This window comes from Neopsephotus bourkii, unplaced genomic scaffold (genome assembly GCF_033783945.1).
Source record: "Neopsephotus bourkii isolate Nb327-2 ecotype Australia unplaced genomic scaffold, CSIRO-AGI_Nbou_v1 NB_318, whole genome shotgun sequence".
In the NCBI taxonomy this organism is placed as follows: domain Eukaryota; kingdom Metazoa; phylum Chordata; class Aves; order Psittaciformes; family Psittacidae; genus Neopsephotus; species Neopsephotus bourkii.
Genome location: NW_026900826.1, coordinates 5,616,564 through 5,637,911, shown reverse-complemented (window position 1 = coordinate 5,637,911; position 21,348 = coordinate 5,616,564). Strand labels below are relative to the sequence as shown.

At 36.1% G+C, this 21,348-nt stretch overlaps 2 protein-coding genes across 2 annotated transcripts in view; one reads left to right on the top strand and one right to left on the bottom strand.

Annotated features, from left to right (window-relative positions):
- Positions 1-21,348, bottom strand: part of LIPC (lipase C, hepatic type) — a 241,920-nt gene that overhangs the window by 155,754 nt on the left and 64,818 nt on the right. The gene's annotated exons all lie outside the window — the stretch shown is intronic.
- Positions 1-21,348, top strand: part of ADAM10 (ADAM metallopeptidase domain 10) — a 43,181-nt gene that overhangs the window by 15,293 nt on the left and 6,540 nt on the right. Inside the window, exons 3-11 of the mRNA XM_061347525.1 lie at positions 4,498-4,616; positions 5,831-5,989; positions 12,913-13,016; positions 14,391-14,540; positions 15,675-15,767; positions 16,354-16,537; positions 17,266-17,429; positions 18,521-18,704; positions 19,830-19,980. Coding sequence (XP_061203509.1) covers positions 4,498-4,616; positions 5,831-5,989; positions 12,913-13,016; positions 14,391-14,540; positions 15,675-15,767; positions 16,354-16,537; positions 17,266-17,429; positions 18,521-18,704; positions 19,830-19,980 — 1,308 coding nt within the window. The remainder of the gene's footprint in view (positions 1-4,497; positions 4,617-5,830; positions 5,990-12,912; positions 13,017-14,390; positions 14,541-15,674; positions 15,768-16,353; positions 16,538-17,265; positions 17,430-18,520; positions 18,705-19,829; positions 19,981-21,348) is intronic.

The window sequence follows — 21,348 nt, the reverse complement described above, 5'->3', positions numbered from 1 at the left end:
TTCTGGTCACTGAATGCTTTTGCCTGCTCGGCCTGCCACTGGTTACAGCAGTATGACTGAGGAAAGGTAGGAAAGGGAAAGCACCAAGAGTGCCCTTTTGTGTTCCACTGGTAGTAGCTCTTTCTTCCACTTTTGGAGAAGTCTGCAGACTTGCCATCAGTGTCCCAATATATTGGACATTTCGTCATGGCGAAATAACTGATGTTAGAAGGTAAGTCAAAAGAAATGGAATAATAGATTAAGCATTAACTCTTACATGTACACCTTTATGTTCATTTTACCAAATGCTGTCAGTATATACACACAGCTTTTTTATTTCTCTAAAGTACTTGCTGTGATTAGAGCATGGGATTGCTGTAACTCAAGCCCATGGGAAACTACTGGATTTTGACTAATCATGGTGTTCTCAACTTTTTTCTTCAATTATCACTGAGTTGCTATGGTACGTACTTGGAAATCTGACATAGTCTCCCTGAGGTAAGCTAAAATGAATTCAAAATCCCCCTCTTGATAGTCTTCAGGGTGCTGCCATTAATTAATAAGATGTAGTTTATAATCAGAACATATATATAACAATTTTTAGTTTTAGTAACCAGTTTTAGTAAAAATACTGCCTTCAACCAAGTGAGCTACCATACAGTAATCAAGTAATGATCCGTTACCAGTTTTCAGGTAAGTCTGAGACAGGAGCAGTAACAAAATAAGAAAGGTCAAAATGTGGTCTTAATTGATTTAATTCTATTCTAGAGACCACTAAGGCTGGGAAATGTCTTGTGCAAGGCAGTAAATGTGTAAATAAAAAAATAAAAATAAAACAAAACATTTTTCTGGAAATAGTTAATCCTCTGCCTGGTATGTAGCTAGGCTAGGGAATAGCTTAGTTTACGTTGATGCTGGTATACAGAACTTGATGCATGCTGTAGAAACTGTAATTGCCAAAAGTCTTACTTGAAACCTTATTTTTTCCACTGTGGCTAGTTTTAGAAACTGTATTCAGGAATGATACAGAAAAATTTGTTGAACTTCTCTGGAGACTCCTGTCCTTAAAAGATTCATGGAGTTACTGGATTTAAGCCAGGAAAGAAACCTGAGATGCAGTCTCTTCTGCATCATTTTGAGAAGAATAGCTACTAAATTATATTTCTTTCAAGAAAGGGGAAGAAATACTAGTTTGAAGAAATTCAGAGTGAGTGTTAGGGAAACTTAGATATTGGGTGAGATACTGAAATGGGTTTTGTAGGGCCTTTGAAGGTTTCTTACTGAGAAATTAAAGTGAACTGGATCGGGGAGCGAGGTCCCTGCCAACTCTCCATTTGTTTGAATAAGTCATTACACTTTCAAGTCTCCTCACCCATGAACTGGCATCTTTTTAGTGCAGTGCATTTCATTGACGTTTGTAAGTAATACATCAAGATGTCTCTGCATATTGAGAAAATAAATTCTGGTTTTATGGCTTTAGGCTTTATATGCAGTACATCGGGGTTTAAAATTTGCCATTGCTTAAAGTTTGGTGATTTGTCAAATTTGTTAATTCTTGGAAGTAGAGATGAATATATGCTTGTTTTCCACGCCCAAGTTGCCTCTCATTTCCCCTCCCATTTTTGGTGGGCGAGAACTAAAGGAAGGTTTGTCCCTTCACTTTTAGTTATTAAAAGGATGAACAGTTCAGATAGATCATCCTGTTTCCATCAAGCATGTCTGAATGACTAGAAAAAGACCTGTTTAAAAATAGTTGTGAGATGATCGAGTTATCTAATGGTTTAACTACATTCAGAAATAAATTGTCAGAGACTTGTTACTGTGAAACACAGCTGTGTTTTTGTATTTAGAAGTTCTCTGATCCTGCAAAATAAGCTACTTTTATTAATAAATCATTAACAGCACAAGTTAGAATTTGTAGTGTGAGTTATGTACTAATGCAGAAAGTAAGAAGGGGGGGAATTAAAGAATTATAAATAGAGGCTTCTTAATTTTAAAACTAGTGAAACTTTCTATTTGGTATATACAGCTTCTAACAGTTCATTTTGAAGTGATAGGTTGGGTAATGTTGATGGAAGGGTATCTCAACCAGAAGGAATAACCATTTTTCTGAAAGAAAAGTGAGCTGGGGTTTGGTGGTGGTTACGTTTTTGGGTTTTGTTTGTTTTTGGTTTGTTGTTTTGTTGGGTTTTTTTTTAGTATTGTGGGGTTTTTTTGTTTCTTTCCTTTTTTTTACTCTCCCTCTCTTTCCCCTGCTTCCCACCTGCTTTTTTCACCAGGAAAAAGTCATTTTCACCCTAATAAGTGCTTTTGCTAGGATTAGTAGATACTCCCCCTCATGACGGGCAGAATGACAGACTGCTTATGGTAAGAGTCTTCTGTCAACTGTTAGAGAAGGGAGGAGAGCTCTTGTAATTTAACTTCAGTTTAGATGCACTTGAAGAGAGCGTGATCCATCTTTGGTAACTCTGGAGAACTTGGTCACTGGGAAGACTCAAAACTAAAATGCAGTTTTATCTCTAACACCTTAACCTATTTCAACCAAAGTGAGTGGAGCTTTTTGGAGTACTTGAATGAAGTTCGTCAAATTCCTGTCAGTGCTGGTCTTAACTTTTTTTTCCTGACTGTTCATTTCTAACTTATGTCCAAAAGATCCACACCAGGTGGCTTGAAGGACTTCTCCCCTACCTGCTCCCCCCCCTTGGAAAATGTATTGCATGATCTTGTAATGTTCTGCCCTATGGTGATGGTCTGGATTGATTGATAATGTTATCTCCTCATCATCGTGAACCTCTGTGTTACCAAAAGGCAGATTTACAGAGCAAATAAAGAGATTAACTTAAGTAGAATACTTTTTATTTATATGTGATATTATAAGTACTTGCTGTCTGTTACAAAACACGTCTTTCAATGTGGGTGTGGATAGCTACTGTTGGCTGGTGTGTTCTTCAGTGGCTCGAATGCTGAAGTGCAACTGTAGTGAACTATTTCTTCCTTTTTAATAGCAGAACCTGCCCTCATATGTTCATACTGAAAGTACAATACAAGCACTGGTTGGCTTGCAAAAAGCCTGAGAGTCACAGGGAATTGCTGATATTTAACCTTCCCTATATACCAGCCACATCTCAGAATTTCAAAACCTCATTGTAGATAATGCATCACCATAGGATAATACTTGCTTTGAAGCTTTATTAACAGTGGCAACAACAATAAATAATGATAGTTTGTGAAGTACTGTTTGAATTACTAGTCAACATGAGTCACTAGAGCCCATATCAGGTTTTAAGTGTAGGCTTGGCTTTTTTCTTTGATCTTGAATTCTGCATCTTAAATGTACAGTTGTACTTATAATGTAGTGTTACATTATTTAAAGTGCAGATGAAGACAGAAGATATATTTTGTATATGCTTCAGCTGTACTAGAAAGTAGTTAGGTTTATTCAACTTTATCCTGTGGCACTTAATTGGGTTATTTTGCTGTTACTGCAAATGGATACTAGTTTTCACTGTGGAAAGTCAGCTCTATTAGTGTACTGTGTATGCTGATAATCTGGTCATGGTTCTTTTAGATGAAGACTGACGCAGATGTAGTCAGCTTACAGAGTTACTTGCTGTGTAATAAATCGGTGACATAACTATAATATTCCTTCAATTTCATGATAGTGCAGAAAGCGGAAAATATAGGCAGAAAATCAAGACTAAATTGGAATGACTGAAGTTTTGAAACTTCACTGATCTGTATTTGCACAATGTTTTATACAAAATTTAAGAGAATACCAAATGAAATTCTGAAGCAAGCTAATGGTGGTCACAGGTATGAATTCACACAATGACAGGCATTTTAAATGCTTCAGTTGCGTTTCTTGACTTCATTGAACCAAACTTTTGGTTTTGTGCAAAGAAAAGGTGGTATGTTTCATGTAAAGATAGCAGTAGGATTTGCATCAAAGAATGCAGTACTGTAATTTGAACAAGATCATTCAGTGAGTAAAGTCGTTGTGCATGTAACTACCAGTGTAAGTATTTTTGTACTAAATGTAGTTTTTCTTATTTTTTGGAGTTTCAATTGAAATGGTAATTAGCTCACCTATGTTTCATTTACACTACTTAAATGTTGGCAGTGAAAGTGAAATAAGCCGATGGTTGCTTTTCTCTTCTGCTCCACAGTGCTGTAAAGTAAGATAGGTGCTTTTTCCCTTAGGCTACATCTGTGTCTTCTGGAGGAATGAGAACAAGTGTATAGTAAAAGTCAGCATTTTAGATTTATGCATTTTAGTCTAACCCTTTTTACTGGGTTAAATTTTGTAAATTTAGCTACTTGTGTCAAAAGCATCTAAATAATCGTGCTTAAGAAAATCCTTCTAGGCTGTGGTCTAATTCTCATATAATATAAACATTTTATATAGATAAATTTTACATGGTCTGCAAATTGTTTGCCAGAAAATCTTGGTTAGAAGTACTTTGCTTAGTGCTTTTGTAATTGAAGCTCAAAGCTAACTTACCGTCTTGTTTTATTCAGACACTTCAACCTTCGAATGAAGAGAGATACATCTCTTTTTAGTGATGATTTTAAAGTACAAATATCAAACCAACTAATTGATTATGATACCTCCCATATTTACACTGGACATATTTATGGTAAGTACAACACTTTAAAATGGGTTAAAGTGCAGTCATTTCAAATAGGAGGGGTTTTAATTGTACATGCAAAAAATTATCTGTATGATTAGGGTTACCTGTGTTATTGAACTTTAATAATGCATCTAAAGGAATTTAAACTCCAGTTGCTTTTATTCTTACATCACACTTAACAAATGAGTACTAATAATTTTCATATCCGTAGAACTTGAACTTCAGCTGTGTTTGTGAACATAATCTTTGTAGAACTCTGCATTATAAAAAAAAGGACATCTGCACTTAAAAAATTAGGTGCTGTTCTTAGTTTAAAGGATGTTAAGAAGTATGGAGCTACCATCATTAAGGGTAATATACCTAATTTCAGTAAATACAAAAGATAAAATTTATTAGAAAGGAAGGAAAATTAAGGAATTAAAAATGGATGAAAAGAGGAGGATTAAGACTTTGTCCCTCTTCATACAGTCTGGTTCTGAAAGGAATCTAACTGCTTCCTGAAGATCTGTTAGTAATGTAAGTAAAGCCTTGAAATGTTGTGTGCTTTGTTTTTTTTTTTTAAACTGGGAAAGAAGTATACAGGCTTAGCACTTTAAATGAATCTATGGAGACTAATTTACCAGTTGACTTAAGTAGGTCAGAGGGCTAAGTTTAAGAGCGTTATGCTTGAAGAGACAAATGGATGCCTTGAATATAGGGAATTTTCTCTTTGAAAGCTTGCACTCTGATTTATTATTATTATTATTTTTATAGTTGTAAGAACAGATGTAGAAGAACAGGACTTGGATATATATGCTCTGTATGTGACCACTTTAAAATATGGAGTTGATTTCTTCATTATATGCTGCTTAAACATGTCACTTACGCACCTGATTAGGAAGCTATTGAACTTGGTAACTGGTTTTGGGATAACTGTATGTCCTACTATTGAACAATCTTAGTCTTTAAAATTTGAACACAAACTTCTGCAAGTCTTACTGCTGTTACTCAGAATCTTACTGTTACATAATTCATACAGGTTTTAGAAGTTGTGAGCTGGGGCACAATCAAGTGTAATGATGCAAGTATCATTCTTTAGCATTGACTGCTTAACACGTTTAGTGTGTATGCTTGAAGTTTGCACAGGACTGAAAGCTTAAAATCAGGTATAAGAAGGTATAAAAGGTATACCTTTATATGGAAAGAAAAAATCTCTTAATGCACATTTTTTTCTTTAACAGGTGAGCAGGGAAGTTTTAGTCATGGGTCTGTTATTGATGGAAAATTTGAAGGATTCATCCAAACGCACAGTGGGACCTTTTATATTGAGCCAGCAGAGAGATATATTAAGGACAAAACTCTACCGTTCCACTCTGTCATTTATCATGAAGATGATATCAGTGAGTCCATCCATTTTTGCTATAGATAAAATAACTTTTTTTTGTTGAATGTCAAAACCTGTAAGCCATTTGTAAGCATCAGATGAAACTTTGCCTGCGTATGACACCGAATCATGCTGTCCTGACATGATCCATATACAGTTATGGTCTGAAAGAGATTTATGGCAAATGAAACCAGTGTGAGTCTTCCTTATTCTGCCATTTTAAGAATTCTGTAAGAGTGTAAGCAGTGTGTTTTTATATGCAGTGGATACTTGTTTCTTTTGAAAAATGTCATCTTAAATGCTCTATACTGAGTGTTTTTTCCTGGGGAACTGGAAAATAAAGGATAACTAGTGTTCAAGTCACTACATGTTTACTTACACCTAATGAAGGTGGTACTTGTGGGAAACAAAAGCTTCCTCTGTTTTTGTAATCATAACTCCCTTCAGATATCTCTTTAGAAGATATGTTGGCACCCAGTATGTCCCGTTTTACACAGTAGATGGTAGAAGTGTACAGAGAAAACTATTTGAAGAGTATAGCCCCAGAAGTCTAGTCTTAGTTAAAATGCCCAGCAGGATGAGAAAGTACCATGGAACACTTCTACACATACAGAACTGGTGCATTAGGGTTCTCCTCCACTCCACCTGCCTTTTTATGTATTATCAGCCTTCAGCTGTAGTATGAGTAATTTTTATTTGATGTTTACGGTAACTTTATGCTGAACCCAAAATATACGGCAATAAAGTTGTGTTTCTTACTTTAAATTCTTCATAGTAGATGTTGGCAGAGTCATTCTAAGATTACATTTTGATTATTGAAGCTAGCAAGTGGTGTGTTACAAGCTCGCTTCATGTAGGACTTCAGTCTTGCTTAAAAATCAATTTAAATTCTAACTTCATTTAAAAACTCGTCCCGTCAGGCTATTGTGCAAAGTGTAGAAGACTTCAGCTTGAAATCCCATTTGGAATTGGATAAGCAGTCTTGGCTTAGGTCATTAAAATTACTTGAGCCACTCTCGTGATCATTTTCAAAGTCTGTCATAATGAAACTGTGTTGTGAAATGTAAAAAATAAGATAGATGTGAAATGTAAAAAATAAGATAGATGAGAAAAATCCCTGCTTGTGACTTGGCTGTATATGTTATAATTTTCTCTGTGCTGTAAGCCAGTGAAAAACAGGGTTGTTGCATAATACCCTCTCTGGTTACTACTCTTGCATGAATACAGTGAAGAGAAATGATCTTTCTCTGTTAAAAAGTCAGCAAATACTGTTTACTTTGTTTCTAATTGAATAAAGCTTCTGGAATACAGCTGTATTTTGCATTCAGTGGCAATATATATGCTGTCTTCAAGTACGTTAAAATTGCTGTAAGCCAGCAGATACGTTTGTCCTTCCTGTTACACCATTCTGTAAATATGATTACTAACCCAAAATCAAATCAAATTGCAGAATTTCAAAGGGCTTCTGAATGAACACAGTTCCTGAATTTTATGTACATTGTGAGCTACAACACTTGTTTTCTGACTGACTAAATGTGTATCTTCCTGATGCATACAAGACTCATATTTGAGAATAAAGTAACTTAATAGGATAGTGTTCCATATACTGCCTTCGATTCCCAAAGAGAAGTTGCAGCATGCATTTAATTTTCGGCTCTACAGAGCATTGCAGATGGAAGTCTGAGAAGATAGTTTGCCTTGCTAGCTGCTAGTGGAGTATTACATGGTTTGCTGTAACAGGAGAGTAGTGTGGAAAAGTAATAAGAAAACCCCACAGAAGCCTGAAATGAAACTGTAAGACGAGTCTCTTATAACATATGTTCCTTATATTTCTGTGAATAATTTGAACATACTTCTAAATTCTTTGGTAGGTCTCACCAAACCATACAATTCACTGCTTGATAGTGGAATACTAGACTACCACTTACATAGCACTTTCTGTGAATAAGTCACTGTCTGCTTTACAAAGGGTTTTATTAATCCTGTTGTAGAAAAGAGAGGGGAGGAGGGAACCAAAGGGACATAAGGCAGTAAAGTGATTTGCCCAGTTTCCAAAGGCTAAAACAAGCAAGAAGATTGTCTTGTGTCACCCATGCTGTGTGGGTGACTAAAAATTTTCTCTTATGACAGAAATTGAACTGTACCTTAAAGAAACAGAATTTGATTTTATGAAAGTTAGTATTGTTAATGTTAGTATTGTTTTGTAGAAGTGATCTCAGTTGGAGGAAGAAATGGGTTGTTTGAGAGATGGAAGAAACTAGTGATGAAATTGATTCATACTAATGTGTTACTAAAGTGAATGGGAGCAGGATATGAATTTTTTAATTGCTTAGGTGATGCAATGTTGGCTTACACTGGTTTTTCCTCTTGAATCTAGTGCATAAAAATTATCAGTTAGAAACAAAATCAGGTTATCAGAGGGGATTCTCTAAACCTATTCTGAAGAGCCACATGGAAGCAACAGTACGATACAGCTTCCAGATTGCCAAGTGAGCGACCATTGCCGTTTGCTCAGCGTGGTTGAAAACAGCCAATCCTGGAGCTATGTCTGAGTGGCACTGTTTGGAAATGTGCCACTGCCAGTGGATGCTGTCCATACACAGTCTGATGTGCATTTATACTGACTGTATAATTTCACTTTTTGCCTTGGTATCCTAGAGGCCTCTAGGATTTCTGTGGTCTGAAATATCTGGAGTATGTAACTGTTCCTGTCACTTTCTGAATGGTGCTTTTCAGGCTGATTTTCTTTCTTTTCATGAGTTATTTTTGCATTGAACTGCAGCTCCAAAAACCCCCCAAAATAACTAAAAAAAAACAACTGTAAGCTTTACAGTAGCTTTAAAAATAATAATAATAAAAAAGACAAATCTGTTGTTACTGCTCTAATCTAAAGCTAACTTTTGTGAACCAGTCAAGCCACTGGTGTCTTGCACAGAACAAAAATGCTAACATTTCTAACTCGGGAGAGACTGGGGGAAGAAGTCATCTTTGCTTTAATTTGGGATATGTTTTGTTCACCCATGTTGCAGCCTTTTGAAACAATATGCTTTTTAGTGCTTTTCAGAAATCACAATGCAACATATGATTAGCATCTCAATGAGTTCTTATTCAGTAGTTAAACAAAAGGAGGTTTTTGTAAGTGGGGATTATATTGTAAACTTTATAAGGCAGCTTTTGTCTGTTACAGTGGATGTGGTGACCAGTGGAAGGCAGCCTTCTATTCATGACTTGAAACACAAGTTGAATGATTTTTAGTTTCTAAGTAACTCTTAGTCAAACTGTTCCATAATTTAGTGCTAGAAAGATGCAAATTGCTATTTTAATTAAAATATTTTGGAAACTTTTAAGGATTAGGCTTTCATTGGAATTGTATTTACTTTATTTAAATCATATATGCTTCAAATGTACCGCTGAGTTCAGACTGTAATATACAAAATCTGTATGTCCTCAAATCAACAGTGGACAGGAAAATCCTGTTCAGACCTTCAGGAAAATAAACACGGTCTTTTAATTGCCTTTATTGTCTTGAAAGAGCTATACAGCCGAGAACAGGAAGTCAAGTATCGTGTAATTCTAGAAAGCCCTAGCTCCTGAATGAACTGACCATTGCAAACTATGTGTTAGTGGGAATTTGGCTTCTTTTTTTTGTTGTTCTTCATATCATGGTTGTCAGTTTAATAATGAAGGTCACTTGGCAGTTGTCATGGGAGCACAGTGTGACCAACTGCTTAGAATGCAGTCAGTAATAAGGTGGGGTTTTTGTATCTGCTTAAAGTTAGATTTTGTTCTGACAGTATTGCTTTTGCTAGAATTGGGCACATCTCTATGGTGGCTGAAGCACAGGATTTTCAGCATTTTTAATAGAAGTTTGTTGTACCCTTGCCCCAGTCCAGGATCCAGTAAGTAGCTGATCTAAATGCTTAACAGATCACACTATTTACTGACAAGTAGGAGAAAAAAATTCATGTGACTAGGAATTGTTGTGGGTAGGTGCCTTTCTTAAAAAGCATCTGTAGTCATATATATAATTATGAATGATCTGCCATCTAGTTAGAAAAAAGATGTCATTGTCAAAGTCTGAAATGTCAGGATTGAGGTGGGAGGGGTTAGGTTTGTTATTGTTAACATTGTTCACAGTTTTAACATTTTGTCAGGATGTTCAGGAATTGAAATTGGAAAATGGGAAATGGGACAATGAAAATGGGAAAAGAAAAATACAGCATTTGTTTTGCTTGAGGACTTTTTCTCTAGTTAGAGCATTGATTCTGTCATTAAAATCTTTTAGATCTGATGGAAAGTAGGCTTCCAGTTTTTTTTCTCAACTCTGCATTCACTGTAAGCTATCTTTTAATGGTAAAGGCATGTGTGTTCTCTGGATCAATTCACAGGGTTGTGGTAGGGATAGACTGAGAAGCTGTTGATTTCAGAAAGCTGGCAGAAGGCTGTTCCTCTCAAAGCATTCAAAAGCATCACAAGGAACATGGACGAGATTTCTGTGATGTGGGTCAAAATTGCCCAAGTCATCTGACACCATGTAATTCCTGATTAGCTCCAGATATTTAAAACTGGAACTGCAGAAGGGGATGATGGAAATAGGAATTCTGAAAATATGAGGAGGGAACAGTGCCTTCATGATTTGAGGTAATGCAGCATTTATCAAAAGAAGGCTTTGTATGCAACTTTGTAGGCTAGACATGCTTCCAAAGTGAACTATCCTATATTACCTGACTCCTGTGGTTATCAGAGTGTATTCAAATCTATCCCTGGGGAATTTACCTTTTCCAATGCATGCTAAACCTTGGCAATCGCTGCTGCAGACTGTTCCATGTTGGTTTTACTTTTAACTGATTTAACACGTTTCTTACTAGATTATTACTTTTTAAGTGAGAAATATGTGTTTGAATTGCAGGAAGTCAGTATTAAAAATGTATTAAGGGATTTCCTAACATCTTTGGGGAAACAAAATACAGAGGAAAGACTGCTTGTTTTGTGTAATGCACTGAGAACACTTATTTCTAGTACTGCTCTGTTAATTGTCATAATGCCGCATTATGACATGAATAGAAGTGGTGATAGCAGAAAATGGTATTTTGTGCTAGTGTAAAATACACTGTGCAGCCATGTTTCCAGTTAATTTCTGTGGATTCCTGCAGTTACCACATGCAGGAGTTGCTTCAAAGTTTCATGTAGATGAAGGGTACTCATGGTGAGGCAGAATTGTCCATTATTCCCACCCTTGTCTAATGTCCTTTTGTTGCAGAGGTAAGTGGTTGGTGATGTGACATTGGTAGTGGGTAATGACAACTTTAGCTAAGTTAAATACAGTAGGTATTTTTTTTTTCTTCTAATACTATGATGGGGAATAAAAATGGTGGAGATGAAGGGAAGGGTCATATCTGTAATGCATTGCTATTCACTCCCATCTACTGAGAGTAAACAGGATCCCAAAAAGTACAGATGACTTCAACAGTGAGTGGTACTTTTTGTTTAATATTGGCTATTTAATATTAATATAAAATATTAATATTTTAATATTTCATAAAATATTTGTTTAATATTTTGTTTAATATTGGGTAAAATCCCTTAAAATGCATATAATGCGGACATCAGGTCCTTGGTGCCAGGTCTTAGCCTTTATAAATCTGCTCTGGTCTGTATGTTCTATTTGCTCTGTGATTCTGGATGCTCACATTTTCATAAAAAGAAGGGGAGGGGGGTGTTTGGCAAACCACAACAACAAAAAATAACTGAAAACCAGCCCATCAACAAACCTTGGTATAGTTTACACGTTTCTGACAAAATTTGCGCCCCCTTGACATGATGGTTTGCCATACAGAAACTAATTCCGTAAGTATTTGCATATGTGGCTCACATAATCTGTAGTTCATTACCTCTTACTGGGACACCAGTTTATAATGGGATCCAGTCTGCAGAGAAGCTGAAGGGGCAAAACCTCTTATCTTCAGTACTTCTTATATCCAGAGGAAGCTTCTGCAAGTATGGGTTGCTTATAAATCTCCAATAGGTACTAACAGTCAAAACCTAACCATATGTGTCTAAAACACATTAGATAGGTAATGAGAGCTGCATTGACAAGCACTGAAAGAATGATGGTAAGCAGCCAATTGTATGATATTCTCACTGAGGCAGTCTGAATCTCCAGCATGCAGTCTTGTTTTACTCTTAAGTTCTAAATACATCTGTAAATTTTGTAGTCTGTAGTTCTGTAAGCTTTAAAATTATACTCATGCATACACACGAATATATGCATATACACACTGACCTCTTATCCTTAATTGTACTGTTTCCTTTCCAGAATGGAAATTGTCCATTTTATCTTGTCAGTCACATTGTGAGCAAACTTGTGATTCTAGAATTGTAGAATTGAGTTTGAGACCAAGGATCATCAGAGTTTCTGTTCTTGTGGATTGGTTGTTAAGTCGCATAATATAAAATATTTTCAAAAATTCTATGGAAGATGAGTGAAGCAATAGTATCCTCTAGGAACGTTAGCAAGGTTTCTTAGTTTTCCTTGCCATGTAGAATAAAGAGAACCTTTCTCTTATCTGAGCAGTCTGTAATATACTTGATCTGTAATAATTTTCTATTGTGAGTTCACTTTTTTAAGGCTGCTGTTAGCTCAAGTTCATTGGTACAGCTGTATAAATAATAGCTTTTATGCTAGATGTTGCTGCTCGTATTTTCTCTTGCTGTCTATAAGAAAACAATGTTAAGAAGCAATAGTTCCGTTTGTAAAGCTAAGAATGTATCTTGGTAGAAATGTTTAATGAAAAACAGCAGCATAAAGCTTGAATATTAGAATGTTTCCCTCAAACCACATGAGCAATATTGGGTATGTACTGAGTGAGCTGGAGTGATACAGCCATGTTTTGCTTGTACTTGGAATTTGAAAATTCAACCTGGCCTTCCTCTTTTTAGAATATCCACATAAATATGGACCACAAGGAGGCTGTGCAGATCATTCAGTATTTGAAAGAATGCAGAAGTACCAGATGACTGGTGTAGAAGAACCAATAACAGAGGTACAACATAGACTAATGGATTATGTTGATCAGAAATTAGCGTAATAACTTTCTTGTATGTTGTCTCTTCTACTTTTGGTTGGTCATCATCCCCCAGCATTGTGAGGTACTTCAATTATTGCTAGAGGTTTCTTATTAACGTATTTTTCCAAATTCCTTTTCTTATTACTTCTATAGCATAGATGTACTAGCTCATAGTCTTAATGAATCCTACATCATCTCAAATTTTTCAACAATTGGAACTTTAGATGGATGTAGAAATCCATCTTGAGATGAGGAATCTACTTTATTGCAGTTGAGAAGGAGTTTCAAGATCCTTTGATCTCTAAGTAATATATTGGTCCTTACAGAGTAATAACTTTCAGGTTTTCAAGTTATGTTATTGTAGCACACTTGTAATATCTGAGTGTTTTCAGTGGTAAATGAAGTGATATGAGTGGGAGGGCTTTAGTAGCAATATTAAAATATTGAAGGGGTTACCACATGCTACAGATTGCCAGTAATAAGAGGTAGGTGGTCTGTGGTTGAGTCTGGCAGTTTTTTTGCCTTCAGGTTTGCACTACTTACCATAAAACTAGATTCCCCCTTTACAGTATAGTAATAACACAATAAGTTGAGTTTCTCTTGCTATGTTCCAAACTGTTCCAAGTTTTGGCATCATTTTGTGGTGTCACTTAAGTATATGGCAACTAAACTAGCAGTATGTCTTGTTAAATAGCATCAACAACTTAAAGTTTTATATTGTGACTCCTGAATTATCAACAGTATTAGACAACTCTGTGTTGGTAACAATAACGTGCTTTCCCAAAAATTTACTTTTAAAACTTCGTGGCGGGGGTGGGCCATCAACCTATGAATACCTTGAGGCAAATGTGTTAGCAGATACTGATGTCACCAGCATTATTTTAAATTCACATTACTTCATTTACCATTTGTTTCTTGTTGAAGTGCTTAAATGTTTGTGTTTGTTGAAGTAGCCAACTAAGGTAACTACAATGTGAAATAACTTGTGTTAGGGAGGGTGCATTTAAGTCCCACAGCAGTGTGTTTTTTCTGATATGCAAAGGGCTCATCGTGGAAGAGGATTATGAAAAAGGAAAACTCCAATGATCATATGCATGAAAAAATCTATTTCACATTGACTGCCTTTTATATTACAAAATGACATGCACAGAAGGGTTTGACTGACACACTAAATGTTGTACTTGAAAACTGGCTATAACCTACTTAAGATTCGTGAAATTTGTGGCTTAAAGAATTAAAATCTGTTTGGATTAGTGGAGTCTGAGGAAAAATCCATTGCTGTTCTTAGGTAATCTAGTGCAGCATGTAGGTCTATGAAATTAAATAGATCTATTTCCTGTGTATATGTAGAAGCCTTTTGAAGAGCCTAAGAACGATGGTCCACAGCTTTTAAGAAAAAAACGTGCCACTCAGGCTGAAAAAAATACATGTCAGCTGTATATTCAGACTGATCATTTGTTCTACAAACATTATGGAACAAGGGAAGCCGTAATTGCACAGGTATTTCCAATCTCTTAATTTTAAATTACTTGCTTTTACTAGATTTGTGTATTTCTGGTAAATATAATTTAAATTGCATATATTGCTTATTTACTTTGGAATGTCTTGTTTCATTTGTTAGTGATCCTGACATTATAGCTTTTTTTTGTCACTAAAAAGATGCTGTGTGTCTGTGACAAAAGTCCCGGGCACTTGTATTTCCTTTTAATAACGGCAGCTGTGTTTTGTTTGGCACCTCTGAGTGAGACTTGCAGTGTGACTTTTCTCAGTTCTTACTCAAAAAAATGATACTTCCTGAAGAATTCTGTTCTGTTTGACAGCCTGCCGAGCATCTGTGTTACCACTTGCATAGCCTTCCTTTTGGAAATTCAATTCAAAACACTGTGAGCTAATGACACTGTGATGTGTTCCTATAGTGGCTGATGCAGTGGAAGGTCATAAAAGTGATCACTATGCAGTGGTCACTAAAGGCAGATGCTTCTCTTTTGTCAGTATATTATTAACTAGAAAAAGGGTTTGGTTTTTTTGCTTATTTTCTAAAACTGTTATTAGCAGGTTAATGTACATCTCCTGAAGTCTGAAGCTTCAGTGCCACTTGAAAATCAGACTCCTACTATTTATTCAGCCCACTGTTCAGTCAATTTGAGTAGCATTTTCCAAAGCTCTGAAGTCACCTTCAGAGTCAGGTTTTCAATGAGTTACCTTTTCCAGCACCATGAAAATGCTAAATGATAATTTTTTTCACATTTGTGTTCTACCAGGAATAAAACAATCATTCTGTAACAAGTTGCTTTTTTGAGAAAAAAGAAATGCAATGCTTTGAATAGAATTTTAACTACCATGCTGTCTTATCGTAGCAATGAATCGAGTGAATATCACAAAGGGTAGAATTACATGGTAAAAAATAAAAGGAAAAAAAAAAGCAAAATGCTTTGTTACCTGGCATGGTGATAATGCAGATAATAGGTTATGTAGTAATTTATTTCCATCAGCATTTGATTAAAAAGTCCTGATAGAGTTCATATGGCACAACATCTTATATGTAAAGTATAGGCTTTGTGGTTGCTGCTTCTGAAGATTACCTATAGCGTAGGGCATAGATTTTTGAACTGTAGATGCTTTTGTTTTTGACAGATATCCAGCCATGTTAAAGCGATTGACACAATTTATCAGTCAACAGATTTCTCAGGAATTCGTAACATCAGCTTCATGGTGAAACGAATAAGAGTAAGTTGTTTTGGAAATACTTGTAGCTTCATTGATACTGCTTGGAGCCTGTATTGTTCAGAAGTCCTGTTCACTTGTAACCATTTATTGTTAGTAATTTTGTAAAACAGGTGTCTCTGTAGTAAATAGCTCCCTAACCCATTTATTTGGTCTGGTTTTAGTATTTATTGTCAAAAATCTGGTAATTGTTATGAACCTGTAGTCAGTTTTTATAGGAATCAACTTGTTATATTTCAGCGGTGTTGACTGTGTGAAATAACTATTACTCTTCATGCAAGGTACTAAAATAGATAATGCCTATATAGGTGGAAAGTTCCTTCTAAAAGTGATGATTTAAAAGCATAAACATAAACTGGGTACTGATGGAAAGGAAGAAAGAAATAGGGTGTGGATTTACTACACAAGTGCTCTCACTATTGTAGAACTTGTTTTTCCAAATACCGGGTAGGAAGTTAAGGCCTGTGAGTCTTTAGCAACATCTTTATTTAACATAACAAGGTATTGATGATTGTAAGCCTCTTAGCTGGTATTTATGAGTCAAGTGAAAATGAATCATGTCTTATAGCTGGTTTTAATTTACTTCTAGATTAACACAACTGTAGATGAGAAGGACTCTTCCAATCCCTTCAGATTTCCTAACATTGGTGTGGAAAAGTTTCTGGAACTGAACTCGGAACAGAATCATGATGATTATTGCTTGGCCTATGTGTTTACAGACCGTGATTTTGATGATGGAGTCCTTGGTCTGGCTTGGGTTGGAGCCCCTTCAGGTAATTATATCCAAACCTTCAGAGCTATGAGAAAGTATTGTAGGTAGGTACAAAGAAGACAAGTAAAAACTCATTTAAATTGACAGCAAAGGGACAAAAATGTGATAACCAAATTTTCACAATTTTGGTTATGGTTTGTTTTCTACATTATTTTTTTTTAATATAAACAGCATATCGTGTGTCACTTGAATTAGTCTGGGTGTCTTTCTATGAACAGAACATGAAGAATAAAGAAAAACATATTTCTTCCATTAGACAAAGGTGGTATTGTGGATGGCTTTTTATTTGAAAGGCATGAGTGACAAATGACATTCTGTAGAAATGCTGTTGCTGTGAGAAAAGATCTCCTGTGATTTTACTGTGAGGGTTTTTTTTACTTAGTGAAATCAGGATGTAGATTGAGGCTACCTGTATTGGGCATTGCACCCTGCTAGTCTTGTTCTACAGGCATGATGAAATCGGGGCTTGTCTCTGCAGTGAAACACCCAAATAGCTCTTACTTAATAGTTATTCCAAAACAGGTAACTGTGTTTATGTAGCCATTCACTGCTGAGAGCATTAGTGTGGATAAATCCAATCTACTCTGTAAATTGGGTTAGTATTAATTACACAGAACTCTTGGTCCATAAACATCTACTGAGGAGGCAAGCTGTTTCTTGTTCTAAATGTCACTAGCAAAGTAACACAGTGATACTTTTCTTAAATGACTAACTTCCGTCTAAATGCAGGGAGCTCTGGTGGAATATGTGAAAAGAGCAAACTGTACTCTGATGGTAAGAAGAAGTCTTTGAACACTGGAATCATCACTGTTCAGAACTATGGCTCTCATGTTCCTCCCAAGGTTTCTCACATTACATTTGCTCATGAGGTTGGGCATAACTTTGGTTCACCTGTGAGTATTGCTATTGATCTGTTAACTGATCTTCAGCCATTTTTAAGTGCATGATTTGCGAATGGAGTAGTTACTTCCTTATAAAACAAGGAGAATATGATCAAGACTGCATGTGCATATTGCATGCACACTGTATACAAACAAAACACATTGCCAAACTAACCCCCTTTTATGAGTATTTGACAACACTGGTGCCAACAGTGGTTTTTGTGAATTATTTCTACTAGCTCAGATCTCTCATTAAGGGACTACAGTGTTTGCTAAAAACTTCCCTGTTTTTGATGAAAGACTACAGTCACACACATAAACACTTAAATGCATTTTAGTTTATCCTAGAGAAAAGAGAGAATCAATACAAAATTGGTTAATAGGACACTTCATTCAAGAAGTGAAGATGGAACTGCCTCTTATATGTTCAATTATTTATACTTACAAGTTTATCTCTGAAAATTGTGGCGAGGATTAAGATACCAAGAACAATATTTTTGAGCAGTTGTCTCCCAGTCATTTAGGGGCATGATTTCTTTGTGTCAAGCTGAACTCATGAGGCTTTTGGTTTTGCTGGAGATGGGAACAGAGTTTTCTGGTTTGGAATTTTAATTTTTAAACTTGGGTATCTAGATTTTCTACTGTTGGAATAAAATGAAATCAAGATATGACAGGAATGATGAGTTTTTCCAAAACAGATGTTCACATGTGAATGCTTTCTTCATATGCCTTGAGAAAATCCCTAATACCACTTCTGTGAGTGGGAACAAGCCTCCCAAGAATAACTAAAAATATGAACACATGAAACTGAAAACCAGTCCCATTTAACTGAATTTAATGTCTTTTGGATCAGCCTGGAAAACGGTTCTTCTAATTTTATTCCAAGTTGTATTTGATTCAGGGAAATATGTGAAAGCACAATGTTTTTTTGCATAGTTCTTGTATTCCAAGAAACCTTAGAGTATAAGATTATGGTGGTTTATGAACCTTCTATTCTGTGTTAATATTACCAAATCAGATTACTTTCACACATCTATAAAATCATAGCAAGAAATACAAGAGCCTGTCTTGATAGAAATAGTTCTAAAATATTTGTCTTGCAGCATGACTCTGGAATGGAGTGCACTCCAGGAGAGTCCAAGAACTTGGGACAGAAAGAAAACGGCAATTACATCATGTATGCAAGAGCTACATCTGGGGACAAACTTAACAACAACAAGTTCTCTATCTGTAGCATTCGAAATATCAGCCAAGTTCTTGAGAAAAAGAGAAATAACTGCTTTGTTGGTATGTATTTAGTTATCCTGAAAGCAGAAGGGCTAAGCTATGACTATAATGCTTAATCAGAAATTTCATACAATCAGTACCGTCCCTGATGATTAGTCCCTCTCTGGCATCCTTGGAAACCAGCTTCAGATACTGGAAGGCTGTTCTGAGGTCTCCACGCAGCCTTCTCTTCCCCAGGCTGAAGAGCCACATCTTTCTCAGCCTGTGTTTGTACAGGAATTGCTCCAGCCCCCTGATATCCTCGTGGCCTCCTCTGGACTTGCTCCAACTTCCTTTTTTAATTTAGTTTATTGAAAGACTCTGTAAATTAAGAATTGAATTTGCGATCTGGAGTACTGTGTTGCATTCTGGGCTCCCTAGTTCAGGAAAGACATGGGCATACTGGAATGCGTCCAGCAAAAGATTATTAAGGGATTGGAGCATCTGACATACGAGGAGAGTCTGAGAGAGCTGACAGTGTTTAGTGGGGAGAAGAGAAGGCTGGGGGGTGAGGGTGGGCTCCTGTCTTTGTAAATGCCTGGTGGGAGAGAATAAGGAAAGCAGGACCAGACTGTTCTCAGTCATGCCCAGTGAAAGGACAAATTGTAAGGAGCACAAATTAAAATACAGGAGTAATATTTAAATATTAAAAAAGAAAATAAGGGTTTTGCAGGAATTTTCTTTCTGGAGTCTGTCGTGTATGAGCTCTCACAAATTTCATGAGATTGTGCAGCAAATAGGTTTAGGTTTTGGAGTAGAAGTTGTATTTCTACTCCCAGTGCCATCAGCTTTTTCCCAAAAGACTTCAGACTCTGTTAAAGGAAGTGGAGTTGAAAAAAGGACGCTGCTCTGTTGGAGGCTTAGGAGAAAACCTTATCACTGTTCATTTCCTATCTACACAAGAAACTCCCACTGGTAGCAGGAGAAACCTGTTACTCAGAGACTTAAAATTCTCTGAATTGTAGGAATGACTAAGCTGGGTGTCAAATAATGCAGGTTGACTTGAGCCCTAGTCCAAAGTCCATCTTGACCAGGCATTCTCAGTCATGATTAGCTGGATGCTGTTGTGAGTCAATGTAAACATTTGTAAGTCTATTTGCATATTCTTTGTACTGCTTTGTACATAAATATACTGGCATTTTTCAGAGTCTGGTCAACCCATCTGTGGGAATGGACTGGTTGAACAAGGGGAACAGTGTGATTGTGGATACAGCGACCAGTGTAAAGATGAATGCTGTTACGATGCAAACCAACCAGAGGATAAAAAATGCAAGTTAAAACCAGGCAAATACTGCAGGTATTGTGCATGTCTGTTACAGTGCAATTTAATTTGGGGAATTTATTGGTAGCTGTAATTGGTATTTTAGGTATTGAATCTGTGTACTTGTATTATTCTTGAAGTATTTATAGTGTTTAAAATGCCTTATACAGTGAGAAGTTTGTAAGCACAATTACGCTGTGCCGTTCTTGGTGCTTATTGTAGCTTGCTGTCTGTTAGATGACTGTTCTGTAGCTTTTTGAAAGGTAATACAGCACTGAATTGGATCAGTGTAACATATCACAGGACTGAGTGCACACAAATGTGTGTTGAGTTTCTGTTACCTTTATTGGAAGTGTGTCATGCCTCTTGCAAAAGCTGGATGACTCAGAAAGATGTGCCCAGAATGCTGTTTTTACAATATGTATAGGAAAGCATTAATTGCCCAAATGATAATGGAAGATATGAAATTGGATCCTATCCTAATGCCGCTTCTACAGCATTGCCTAACTGGAAGATGACTGAAAGATACAGTTGGTTGATTTTTCTTTTTTAAAAAGCCTTGTTTTATAAATGAAATCAATCTTGTGTTTTTAAGTCACCTTTATCTTGGCAGTCTTGTGTACACAGTGATTTAGAAGAGGAACTTTTAAAGATCGTAAGACTAACAGTGAAGTAAATCAACTTCCGTCTTTCAGTTCCGTGACTTAAGATGTATTTGAAATGCTTACTTCATCTGAAAAAGGGGATTTTTTTCCTACATGTGAAGTGTGATGAAGAGAAAATTCTATTTTTAGGTGTAAACCAGCTCAACTTTTTGATAAAACATACACAATTCTGTTCTAATTAGTCTTTCCTGCCCTAAAATGGTCTTTGTCACCCTGGAAGTGACCAAGTAGCATGTACTGCTATTTGACAGTATACCCACAGTAGAAGGACCATATCCTGTGAATTCACAGTTATAATGATTTTGCATGTCTTCTCCTCCCTCCCCCTTGCAAATTTGTATTATTTCTGCCAAAATAAAGGCCCTTTTTTTAGTCTTATAATTGGTTTCTGAGATTTTGTATAGCACCTGTGATGAATTTTTCCCTTGTGAGTACACCAGGTGCCACCACCACCTCCTTTCTTTGCTCTCATGTTCAGCTGATTGTAATCTAGCTTTTATGTCCTGCTGCAGCAGTCTTACATATGAATGAATGTATCATTTTTGGTGTAGGATTCTCATTTTCCCAGTTCTGTTAATACTGAAAATTTTTCTATACAAAGAGGTTTCCAAAGATCTGTAAAGCAAATCCAAGTGTAAGCATAGGTCCAATAAATAACATGTTAAAATACATTTTAGGATAGCTATGGTATCTGTCCAGCTGCTTTACATGTCTTTTAGTCTTTACATGTGTGACATGC